This window comes from Cheilinus undulatus, linkage group 3, assembly GCF_018320785.1.
Source record: "Cheilinus undulatus linkage group 3, ASM1832078v1, whole genome shotgun sequence".
Taxonomy (NCBI): Eukaryota; Metazoa; Chordata; class Actinopteri; order Labriformes; family Labridae; genus Cheilinus; species Cheilinus undulatus.
In genome coordinates, this window is record NC_054867.1 from 22,624,840 (window position 1) to 22,638,630 (window position 13,791).

At 40.8% G+C, this 13,791-nt stretch overlaps 1 protein-coding gene across 4 annotated transcripts in view; it reads right to left on the minus strand.

Annotated features, from left to right (window-relative positions):
- LOC121503357 (plexin-A1-like) overlaps positions 1–13,791 on the minus strand; it is a 262,690-nt gene that overhangs the window by 140,406 nt on the left and 108,493 nt on the right. For all 4 annotated transcript variants that reach the window (XM_041777706.1, XM_041777716.1, XM_041777725.1 and 1 more), the window contains exon 4: positions 7,899–8,039. In XM_041777706.1, coding sequence (XP_041633640.1) covers positions 7,899–8,039 — 141 coding nt within the window. The remainder of the gene's footprint in view (positions 1–7,898; positions 8,040–13,791) is intronic.

The following is a 13,791-nucleotide window of genomic DNA, read 5'->3' on the forward strand; positions in this document are numbered from 1 at the left end:
GAATGAGAATGATCCCCTGGAAACCTAAAACCGGTCCTTAAAATTGTTTTTTACAGTTCAAGGTCTGTGAGGCTATTAAGCAGCAAAAAAATCATGTTGACACCACACACTTGAAGATTATTCAGACAAATAATCATTTGCTATGAGCCTCCACTCAATTGTCAGGGGAGGCAAATCAGGCCTTCAATCTGGCTTAAAGTCGAGTAGTGTGTGGCCAGCCAAAGGTGATATCATGACACAGCTTTTTTGTCCTTACAACTGCCCAAAAACTTTATTAACTATATTAACAAAAGGCAGATATTTCTTAAGTTTTCAAACAGAAAACAGAGCGTTTGGTGTTATGCATGGGAATTGTCTCAAACTATAATTGACTGATTTTAAAAATACTAATAACTGTTCTTTTGCTCAGCCTAAAAACCAATCAATTTAATACAACAGGTCAGAGATATTACTATATATGTAGAGAGGAACTGGGGATGGAAGGGGACAAGCAATACCTAATGCGATGTAACATGCTTAGAGTACAAAGCATTATTCTCTTTCTCATCAGTGTATTATTTCATTCTTTATAATCTATTCATACACTACAACTTCAATTACAAAGTCATCTTTAGCACCGCCAATGAGCTCAACTGATTGATGTAAGCTATAGTAAAAAAATGACAAGAGATCTTTAAATGTGGACGTCCCCATGCGTGACAGTCTGCACTAATGTATGATTAACAGCATTGAGTAAGTGTGGGCGCATGTCTCGTGCTTTGATGGTTTGAACTCTTGTAAGTGAGTGCCACATGCATTAATGGCTACACCAGCACCTTTCAGGTGGAGTCAGTGTTCCCCCCATAATCGCACCAATGCACTGGGTGTATTAACATGTACATAACAATAACCACATCGTTGTTCAAAGCGGGCAGTCATGGTTTGACTGTGGTTGGTGGTTGGAGTGTTGCACTGAACACAACGCAGGAACGTAAGATGAAATAGATGAAACTGGAGTTGTACATCTAAATTAACATGTTGAATGTTATTGATGAAAGTGTATTTACTGCAAAATTAATTGGCGAAAAGTTTCTCCTCTTCCTAATCTGCTTAAACATTTAAGCTAATCATTTTTGGTGTATGCCGCCACACACGCACTCTGGTGTTTAAACGCTACATTATGCACTTGTTAACTTCTGGAGTTCCTCACTCAGCCTGAGTTTGATAAATTGTGCAAAATTAATTTTTAAGCTACTTAGAACGGACTGATTAGCTGTATCTAGTTCACTAAAATGTCACTCTTGATTGATACAACCAGCTGCCTGTTATGTGTGTGGATGTCAGGCGGTGCTAATGTGTTTGCTAACGAGATTGGCAGAGAACCAGTAATATGTGAGTGCAAACAGATCGACACGCAGTCAAACACACAAACACAGGATTGATGTCTGATGAAATCCTATGGGTAAGATATTACTTGATGAGGCCTTGTTGGAAGCGACAACACAATATACACCATTGTTTCCCTTTGTGGGGACTCAAACCAGCATGTTGTGAATGGAGAAGAACTTTGTGTGTGAACACAGATTCCTTGGAGGGATGAGTGTCTCGGTGAAATGTGGAGTGGGAAATCTCTTTCAGATGCTGAATGGAAGGCAGACAATGGTGTTAGCCCCCAGCCCACACACAAACACACATACGTATACGTTTGAAAGATAGGTCTGTGAGAAAAATGCAGATTTCTACAAAGATATGCAGATGTAGATGAATAAATGTACATGCATATGAAGCAACACCTGTACAAAATGCATTTGAAACATTCAGGCTTTAGATGTGCAAACAGACACTTATGCATTCACACTGTAGAGCTCATTTCAGCATGCTTGACACTTGAACAAAGGTTGTCTCATGCATACTCATAATGCATCAAGGCCTCTATGTCCTTCTCTTCTGTTTCCAGGACGCCTGCATTCGCTCCAAAAACTGTCACTCCTTCTCAGCACCAGAGGAGATGAATATTCATATTTTCAGCAATTAGCCAGCACCACAAACCACATCGTTCTCATATGCATGCCTGCTATCAAAGACATGCCCATGGTGGTGTATGGCACTACAAAGACAGCAAAAATAGCAGCAGTGGCCACAATTCAGTCAAGGTTTCTACCTTTTGGCAACAAAAGAGAAGAGGGAAGATGGAGAGCCATGACTGAGCCAAGACATGGTAAGATGATTTCCCACAGTGGTAGTTTTGCACATAAGAAAGATGCTTCAAAAAGTTTCTATGGAGTCAAAGAGTGACCTTGTTTTCTGTGAAGGTTTTCACATTTCAGTGTGAAGTAAAACAACTTGGCTTATAGGAAAACATCACAAAGTTGCTAAACAGAGGGGGACAATTCCTCATTTATGCCAAGATGACAGTTCTAAATCACCAGTTTGATCACAATACAATACAATACAATATCAATTCTTTGGATAAGAACACAATATTTTCTTTATTATTTATCACATATTTTCCACGTTTCAATTTCAATTTGATTCTACTCAGGAGCCTGCACTTGATCTTGGTAGATATTATGCATTTAAATAGCAGTTGTTTAAAGTATCAAATGTTTTTCTCCTTCATCTTCTGTATTCTGATCAATCTAAATCGCCAACATGTACTTTTTCTGCTTTTCCACACTGTTTCATAATCATGCTCAATGCTTTTGTCCTCTTTTTTTCCATTTTTTTATATTTCTTTGAACACATTAACACAATTGTGGACTTGAATAGTTATTTCTGCTCTCTTTCAGCCCTGCATACTTTCCATATTAATGTGGCATACATACCAAGTGTAGTTTGTGAGTCTTTATAGGATTTTAATCAGACTGAATCTGTTTTACATGGTGCTATAGTGAAGAATTTACACTGCTTCTGTTTAGATGTAATCCTGATTTTAATAAATGGAAAGTTTTGTTCTATTGGAATCACAGTGGCCTCATAATGGGAGGTATTGTGTAGAAATAGAGTAGCTGTCTTGCTTGGATCACTTCAAGGTTGGGCAGCTTGTATTTTTATTATAAATTCAACATGAGATGTCAGATTTCAAACAGTGCATCAAATCAGGTATGCCACAGTAGACTTTTCCCTCGCTGTTTAGCTGCAGAGCCTGTCTCAGACATCACTCACACTACTAAAACTAGGTATGTTCCAATCAGTGTTAATTTGACGGCTTTTTTAAATTTTAGCATTAGTTGTAGTCTTTTGATTAAATGTCTTTTAGTTTTAGTGTCATTTCAGTTATTTCTACCTTTTTTAGTTTTGGTCTATTTTTAGTCTACGAAAACTCCAAAATATTTTGGTCTAGTTTTAGTCCATAAAAAGTCCTCACATTTTTGTCTTTACTTTTGGTCCAAGCATAAATTCTCTTGCCTAAATCTGGCACCTAGTCGTGGTAGTGTGTTCTATGCATCATGCAAAACCCGGGGTCCCTGCTTTCTACAGCTAAGAGGCAAAAGAGATACAGATGCACTGCTTTTGACAAATTTACCCACGGTGGAGAAATATCATGGTTTAATGTCCGACAAGAACTAGACTACAATGTAATTTAGTTTTCATCACCTTAGTGAAAACTAAATGTACTTTTTGTCAGTTTCAGTCATCACAGATCTATCTTTGGCTAGTCTTAGTCTAGTTTTTGTCATGGAAAAAAAGGCTGTTGACGAACATTTTTAGTCATAGTTTAAGTCAACAAAATTAATACTGATTCCAATACCATATCTTCCTTCCTGGTACTGATTCCAATACCAATACCAGAGCGTTGGGTATGAGCTTATACCAAGTACCAGTCCGATACTGGTGTAAACTTTTGAACCGACTGTGCTGTGGAAAACTAGCACATAACTTTAGCTCTAAAGTGGACTCAGAACATGGCTCAACAAAGAGTATCTCCGTGTCCAGCCTCTCCGTGACAAGTTGTTTTTCATGCTAATTATTGGAGTTTTACTTCTATTTTATTAAATATGTGTTATTAAAATAACATTAAAACAACAATGATGCAGAGGGCCAACATCACAGTCTCTCCATCTATCTTTCTCTCCATTGTTTGCTGTTCATGCCACCTCTATAATGATCTGCATGTTGAAGCATGCACAATTTGACAAAGCATGATGGAACAGCCTGCCATTGGTTCACAGCCCCTCACAGGGGAACAATATGGCCATTAGCATTCAAGCTAATGGCAAGCATGCGAACTAGATGATGCTAATCGCTACCGGTTTCCACGCCCTCCAATACAGACTGGCACTCTCCCTCTGACACACGTGACGTCATTCTCTGTGCATCTCTGCTCGCAGGAGCGGACTGTCCACTAATTATGAAAGGAGGAGGGGGCTGATGGTGTGAGCATGTGGCTCGTAACAACATGTACTCGCCGATACCAATAGCTGCACTGTAAGCCGCGTGAGACGTATTCCTGATACTGGTATCCAAACTGGAACAACTCTAAGTACAGCCATGGGTAGATACCTTGAATTAGATAAGATAGAGAGGAGATTTGTTTCTATCTCTTTGGTGATTGTACTTTAATCTTTTTTTGTTTTTTAATTATAACATACTCCACAAAAAAAGGTGAGCGGCCCACCCTGATGTAGTCTCTGTCTGAAATATGTCTCTAACGGGATAATTAAATAACCAAGCAACGTATGGACCCGCATCGATAGACTGTTACACCCCTGGATTCAAAGAAGAAAGAGAGTTTGTGTGAACAGTTTAAATAGTTTGTAGTTGATAACATCAATATGCTGAAACACCAGCTGGTGCAACCTTTCCTTGTTAGTGTACACAAGGTTTAATATGCGAATGTAATACAAAACAATAGCACAAAAAATTGCACAAGATCAACCAGGATTGAAAACAAAAAACTGATTTAAATATCTTGGAAACTCATACACAAACATGCACAAACACTTAAACACATACACACAGCAGGCCGTTGTCTCCTGCTGTCATATCCTCCATTGATAATAATGACAGTGATGAATATAGCTGGAACAGAACAAGTCATAAATCACTGCGCCTCGCCCCTAACTCTGACTCACCGCATGGGCTTCATTTGTGTGTATTCATGAATGTGTAGGTTTGTGTCCGTGTAATAGAGGGAGAGAAGGGAGGACTTGTCGTGGGCTACGCATCAGTGGATATGTCCAGTGACACCTTAATGTGCTTGGCTTGTCTGAGGAACCCCCGCAGGCAACCGGCTGTGCACATACAAAGATGTCAACTTGCAAGATGAGTGCGGGGCTGTGTGTATCTATTTCATGAGAAAATAAGAAAAGCATCCTGGCATTCCTTACACAGTCCCTCTTCTCCAGCTGAAAACCAGTCCACCTAAATATTTCCTGCTTCTATTCATCCATCCTTCTCTCAATTACACAATTCTCCACCTTTGCCTCCTAGTCGTGTTTGTGAGGAGAGAGAGGGGGAGAAAAGAGGGCCAGAGCAGCGACAGAGAAAGATCATTAAAAACATGGGAGTGGGATCAGTAGCAGGCAGAAGAGAGGGGAGGACTCAATTTGGGCTTAGATGGAAACATGGGAGCGGGTGTGTGTAGCAGTCGAGGCATGGATTTATAAAAGCACTTCTGAGGGGGGCATGCTGGGATAGATGGAGGGCAGAGGATAAAGATGAGGGAACGATGGAGGGTGAAAGAAGGGAATTGCCCCCTCTAGTCATTAGTGCTGGAAAGGGGGTTTAGCTAGGAGGTCTGGCAACCGCAAACCCCTCTCTCTGGCTCCACCCGCCCTTTTCTGCCTAACCCGAGCCTGCTAACCATTAATGGGGATCAAACACAGTGAGATGAAGGTGTGTGTGAGCATGGGAGGGGGGGTTCTGAAGAAAAAGGGCATGATGGGAGTCTGATGGAGACAGGACGCCCTTGAGCCTAAAGGGTGTGCGTGTTCATGAAAGCTTGAGCGCATGTTCTTGTCTTTTTCTAGTGTCTTTAAGTACAAACGTGCATGTATGTGAGTCCCGAGTGCCCTTCACTGCTCCAACTGCCAAGATAAAGTGGGGCAGGCCACCACGTCACAAAGAAGCACACACTAACCATGTCTGCGTGTTAGTATTACACCTTTACTATAGTTCCAAAATACAGCTGTTAAACAAAAACCTTAAATCATAAATGCCCAGACTAACAAGGGCTCTACAACACCATCTCCATCCTGAGTCCAGCTGTCTGTAATCCTTACATCAAATTAGCCGTCACATCTGTATCATCAAATATGCCAGAGGCTCATCAAACCCTACAGCTAATTCAAGAAGACACGCGTACTAAATGCAAGTGTTAGCAACTAATGCTTCTTCCAGTTGGCCCCCTTACTCTGCCACATTTCTGAAGCCAGATGATGATTTATCCACAGTGACATGCGCCCATTCAGCATGATTGGAAATGCCAAATTCAAAAGGACGACACTGACCTGGAAATGGAGGTAAACAACAATCTCAGTGAGTCAGACGTAAATGAAAAAAAATCATGCTCCTTCGAGACGGGACAAAATATCGCATCACTAGTATTTTATTTGAGATTGTATTGATTTGCATTTTGGTGCATTTTTTCCTTCACCTCTGGCCGTGATCCTCGTCTGCACCTCTGACTATACAGCAAATTTGCAAAATTGCTAAACTGGTTAGAAGTTACAAAACATTTCATGGCCTCTAGTTTTCTGACTGTAGATCATGCTATTTTGTCAAACTTCCTGTGAATCTGCTTGTTTTATCACATCAAACAGTGAGGATTTATTGATGGGCTGTGGCTATCACTTCACAATCTTTACTCATAATTTTAAATCAAAACCAATTGTATCTGCAATAGAAGTTTATAATGAATACAAAGAGATAATGGCAGATTATGAGCTTGATAACCGAAGCCCCAGTCATCAACTGGCTTAAAAAAAGAAGAAAAGAACAAGGCTTTAGTAGGGCATGCTACAGAACCAACTCTCCTCCTAACCTCAAAAGACTTTCACAAAACAGACCCCAGACACAGTCTGTTTCTCACCCTTTTTAATCAGACCATCTTTTCCCAAAGCCCGTTTTAGATCTATTAAATACTGACATATTCACATCATGTACAACTCGGCTTTCCTGTCTCCCCCCTCCCTCCACCTCTGCTTCCTTCACTCACTGCACTAATGAGACAGACAAACTCGCGGAGCAGCTGGGCCTGGGGAGCGACGGAGATGCGACATGCTCTCCTCCGCCTCCTCCTTTTTCCTCTCCCCCCAACTCACCATCAAAGTAGACACAGCCTTTACCAGCGGTGGGGCTGGTAATGACCGCAGGCACACACACACATGCACCACATGTGACCTATAACACTCTCTATATGTCTGGGTGTGGGTAATGTCTTGATTATTAGCAAACTGACGTGGTGGTAATGTGTGTTTCTAGTGTGTGTGCTGCTGTGTAATTACATGCAGTGGGGGATGAGTTGTGCTGTGATTGTATAGTCGAGTAGGGGGATAAAGATATACAGCAGCTAACAGCTAATGGGGTGAGATCTGCTCTGGACAGTTGGTACTAGACCGCTGCGGCAGAAATGACTGCTGCAACATGCAATACTACATAATTATTTCTCTGTGAGTTTGTGTGCTTATGTGTGAAAAAAATATGTAACTGAAGCCATTTGTGTTAACAAGGCATTGTTAGCCCTGTACCACATGCTGTATGAGGAGGCTAATGATGGCTACACACACCCATCATTAGAGCACACACACTGTGTGTTTTTCTTTCACCACATGAAGGAATTTCATTAATTTAAGTCCTTGAGAATCGTGTCATTGATGTGTGATTCTTGCATGACAGCTGCTCAGGATGTGTTGTATATGAAATGTGTTTGCTTATTTGTGCAGATTTTTTGTGTTAGTCATCAACACTGAACTCACCTGTTTGTCAGTCAGTGTGTAGATGTGCTGCTGGTCCGGGCTGAACAGCATGTCTCTAAGTAAAGGGCTTCCTCCCTCACTCACAGTCACCTTCTCATAGAGCACCGCTGGACGGTTGGGGCTCACTGAGTTCACCAAGATCTAGAGAGAAACAAAAGAAAAAGTCAGCAAAAGACATGAATGCCAAAGATTTTTATAAAAAAAACTCATTAATACAACTATGATTCCCCAGAATTACAGGCAACAAGTTACAAAAGGACATTTCAGGCAACATAGTCCCTTTGAGCCCATATCACCAAATGCTTTAAGGTAAAATAGTTTAAATGAGAGGTAACAGGTGTCCAGCAGGTTACATTTTCTGCTTTGTAAAAAAATATATTATTTTATTATTCCTCTTCCTTCGTTTCTTCCACCCCACCACCCATCCTTCCAGCCCTTTTCAACCACAGCACATCTTACGCAGATGGCCATCAACATGAGTCTGGTTCTACTTGAGATTCTTGCCTGTTAAAGGGAAGGTTTTTCTCGCCACTGTGACTGGGCTTAATTCTGCTACTGCTGAGCTCATGGTCTTTATTATAATAGGCCACATAAGAGAGTACAGTCTAGACCTGCAGTGTTTGTAAAGTGTACTGAGATAACGTTGGTTATGAATTAGTTTTATACAAAGATTTATTGATTCATCAGCAAATTTTACAAGATCCTGGAGTTGATCTGATGACCACTGACCAGTCACAGAGTCACTCTGACGACCATTTAACAGAGAGTAACTCTGACGAGCACTCGATAGTCAGAGTCACTCTGATGACCACTAAACAGTTACAGAGTCACTCTGACGACTATTTAACAGAGAGTCACTCTGACGACCACTAACAGTCACAGTCACTTTGACAACCACTCTACAGTCATAGAGTCAGTCTGACAACCACCAACAGTCACAGTCACTCTCTCGACCACCAACAGTCACAGAATCACTCTGACGACTACCTGACAGTCACAGAGTCACTCTGAAGACCACTCAACAGTCACAGAGTTCCTCTGACGACCATTCAACAGTTAACTTGTTGCCAACTAAAAACACTACGGTTCAGAGCTAGATAAAGTTATGATAACATCTAAATGTATTTATTTAAGATAAAGCACAAGGCATTCATATCCTTGTTCTACTGGACACTCTCCATTATCTCCTATACACTCTTAAAATAAACACAGGCATTTTCCACATAGCAAATTTCCCCTGAACGAATATTCACCTTGTATTCTCTGTCAAGTGTGTCCTGCTGGGGAAATAGATTGCATTCACTTCAGCCGTTACAGGTGGTCATTATTGTAGTGGCAGTAAAAGGAGCAAACTTTTCAAAAATGAGAGTGACACATGAAGGACTACTTTGAAATGTGTTGTTAATAAAACAATTGAATGTAGTATAATTATTGTAAGGAAGGACGTGATAACAGGGGTAGATACATGGAAGGAAGTATTATTGACAGGATAATGACATTATTACACTGGATTAAAAGAGGCTCAATTCAGCACCTGATAGAAACTAATGAAAACACTAAAATGTTTAAACGATCACAAAAGTGGTACGTATGAACACATTGTGGTTCCTTATAAAGCCCAAAGAGAATAAGACTGAGACAGCATCTCTGGATTACAATGAAAACTTCAACATTTAGTACACCTGCAGACAAATACAACTATTTATCTCTCAGCACAAGCCAGCAGATGCACAGACGCACTCATAAGCCCACTCAGATTCTTCTTTGTGTGCTTTTGGCGAATAATTTGCCATGATATGGAAAGTAATGGTTCAGATAGAAGATAGCAGATTGGCTGGTTTTGGATGGCTGTGAGCCAAAGTCTTCTCAGCGACAAATGAAAAGCACAGACAGAGCGACGGGGGGGGGGGCAAGTATCAGCTCTCCATTACTGAGCTTTGTCGACTCGCTCTGCTATCAGCACACAGTGACAAGGAAGGGACGGCAGGCAATGACGAGCTGGGAAATGATACCGAACTCATACGTGCACAATAGATACATGGGGACAAATAGGTTCACACCTGAATAGATGAAAATGATAAGTTGAAAACAGACACACGTATATGATCACAGATATGCAGGCACTAATATGTGCTTTAAAAGGTGTGAACAGAGGGTACACATTTTATGATGAAGTAATTCATTTATAATTACACAAAAAAGCAGGGGTGACAATCCCATTGTCTATTTCTGAGAGAGAGAGAGAGAGAGAGAGAGAGAGAGAGAGAGAGAGAGGGGCCACAGAGCAGGGGGGGGAAGAGCTCATAATGCTGGGATAAAGCACAGGAGATGCAAGGAAATATGGATGTTATTATCTAGATAATGGTCCTGAAAACAAAGGATACATCTCATTCACGGATGGCTCACATCTAAATGAGCCTTTACACACACTCACAAACATACCAGCACACATGACAACACAGTTTTTAAGTACAGACAACCAGAATGAGGAAAAATACTGGCTGACAAACACAGAGGAGAAAGGATAGTTTCTGTATGGTGGGCCCCAAGTGTCATTTTCTCCCTCTTTCTCAGGAAAAAAAAAAGAGAAGAGGCATCTTAGTTGGCAGCCACATCTATCTCTGGACCAGACACCGAAGTCCAGTTCACTGGCTAATGACTAGCCCAAGTCTAGCCTGTGTTTTTTTGCACAAATACACAATAATATAGAGAGTGAAATCTGTCTCTCTGTCAGTCTTCCTATCTTCTGTCTAAATCCATCTGCTTTCCTCTCTGTGCATCTTCTAGGCTCCAAACTCCCAAACCTACAAACACCTGTCATAGTTTCTCTCCATTTGTCCATTCAGATTTCAAAACCACTTTAGAACCAAACTCAAACTCTTCACATTTGTTATATTGCTTAATTACACTTTTAAATTCTGCCTGAATTCCTTTTTGTTTCATTCTCCGTATTTCTCTTATTTTTTCTTTTTCTTATACCTTTCAAATAACTCTTAAAAATGTGGGAGTGGGAGTAGGAGACGTGTGAAAACAACAGGCAATAAATTGTCTCAAATCAATTTCTTCCACAGGCACTGCAGCCAAGACAGGTTAAAGAATATGGAGACCAAGGAGGGAACAAAGGATTATGGGATGTATAAGCTAAACAGATGGAAGATGGACGGACGGACATTTGTCTAATTGGATCAGCTTGAGCTGGTGTGTCTAGGAAACATGCACTAGAATCTAATAATCAGGTTGACTGTACATTTCAGAGGGCTTACAGGGTTCAAGAGTGTCTGACAGTTTTCATGTTTATTTACGAGCACCTGGTGTGTTATTGGCACGTATGAATCTGTTTTCAACACATGTATAAATTCACAGGTTTGTTTACATGCGTGCTCATGTAAATTTGAGTATGCATGTGTTAACTCGGGCCAGAAATCAATGCAGCAGTCAGTGATGATGGGAGACGATGCTGCTCTCTCTTTGTCTCCTCTGAATTGCAGAGCTTTCCACTAAGTGCTTGATGGATGGATTCATAGAGTGATGTGGTGCTTGTGTTTTCAGGAAAAGCCCATCTCTTTGCTCTTGTCAACATGTATAATGTAGCATTAACAGACCTTAAACACATTAGAGGCACTGTCTTAAGTAAAGACATGGAGTTAAGAGGAGGGAGGAGAGATGAAGCAGACAGTTTAAGAGCATGGAATAATGAGGAGTGAAGCCACAGGCAAAGAAAAGCAGATGAATAAACTGCAAAAGGAAAAAACAATCTTTGCATTTTAGTGGGTCTCATGTTAAACTTCAAACTTTACTTTTTAGAACTATAACCAGTGGCAGCTGGTATATTTTTCTTCAGGGAAGGATTATAAAATCATCTATTTGACTCAACAATGTTACTTAACAAAGATAATTTCATAGCCAAAAGGATTTTTAAAAACCCAGGGGGCATGCTGTGGCACAGCACACATTTATACAGATGCCACAGAGCTTGGGATGTAAAATTAAGTCCATTCACAGGTGTAACTATACGTTGTTTACAGTCACATGATCCTGCTGATATGGGAAAACAGTCAAGGAGTTTGTTACAAGTTGAATGGTTGGTTAACAGCACAAAATTTGGCATTTTGACAGAGCTTCTCTATACAGAAACCACCTTCCTGTCCCCTGTCTGGATTTCTCCACTGTGAGGTGACGCAACCTGCTAAGAACCTATTAGGCTGGATAGGTTTAAAGAAAATGTAAGCATCTTATTTATTTGGAATATATATTTTTGTTTTTGAGGTAAAAGAAGTGAACGCCATCTGTCCCTGACTACAACAGGGAAATTTTTCATGTCCTTCAATATCTTTAACTTCCTGTATAACTAATGGTCCTATAGTATCAGCAAAACTGTAAATAGAGAATGATCAGTCAGTCACTAGATTTTTTCCACTAACATTGTGCTCCATGGAGAGAAGTGGCCCTACAATGTTCAAAACAACTAAAACAGTAACTTGATGCACATTCCTTCTAGAGTAGCCCATATCTAAAACTATCTTACATTCCTTAACATGCCAAAACATTTCATCACCATGCCTGACTTTCCTAGTTCACCTTTTGATATTCAAAAGCCCTACATCATTCCTGAATATCAGAAAGTATGAGCAACCCTATCTCCTCCTCCTCAGACAACATTCATGTTTGTGCATTTACACCTCCCTCAAACAGCAAATCTACCCATAAAAACTCCACTAATGCAGGGTTTTATCTGTGCCAGGCAGGCCTGGTTAGCTCTGATAGACACACAGGATAGCTAGCTGGTGATAGAGAGGCTTCTGGTTTGAACGTGAAGGAGACCGGTGATAAGACAGAGGCATGTCCATGAGAGTGATGCCTGTCATGGCTGCCAGTGACAACTGATGGAGCTTGTGTACATGAAAAAGAGAGAGACTTGGAGGCAGAGAGAGACTGAGATCATCAATTCTATGTCTTCTGTTGCATGGGTGTGTTACTGAAAGAAAGAGAGCGGGGAAGTGATGGAGCAAGGGAGGGAAAAGGTGAGAAGCTCCTAAAGAACGATAGAGAAGAGGAAGTGTTTTTTAAGAAGCTAAAGAAATATCCCTTTGTGAAGGAAATTTAAATTTAAAAGACAAGTAACATCATGAAAAGAGTTGATAAGGAGGAAATTTAAAGACTAAGAAAAATAAATTAGCTGCTTGTGAGATGAAAAAAACAGTGAAATGGTCCAGGTGTTCCAGTGTCTGACAGAAAACCATAACATGCCAGCACGGGCACGACGCCTGAGTAACGAGGTTGACATTTCAAAGCCGTTTGCAGGATGTGTGTGAACATAAAGCATTCTAGGCTCACTAATAGCATGTAGGAAACACACAAAAACACATGCACACACAACTTTACGGAGGCTGAACTTGACATAACTAGGTCTACCCATGCTAAATGGTAACAGGCCTCGCATTCCTGACTTTGATGTGAAGAAGGGGTCCTGAATCTATGTGCCTGTGGATGTGGGTGTATTTGAGTTTGTGTTACAGGGGCCCCACTCAAGATGGGCATTCAATGTGGCCCTCCACCTTTATCTAACCAACAAAAGGATATGAAGAGAAGTAGTGAGAGGGGTAGGGAGAGAGGAGAGAGAGAGAGAAGTATCAGGGGGCTGGAGTCCCTGGGCTGTGTGAGGGAGTGAGGAAGAGCGTGAACGACTGATGACCAAGTGGATGAGAAGTACCAGGGAAATCCTTTACAAAGTATAATGTAGGATAATATCAATAACCAATTGGTTAGGCTGACTTTAGGGTTGGTATGTTTTAGCGATATCTGCATGCTTTGTGTAGGATTTTATAGTTGCAAATGTGCACATTTACGAAAAAGCACTCTCATCTTATTAATGCCTGGCGTCATCATGGTCAAC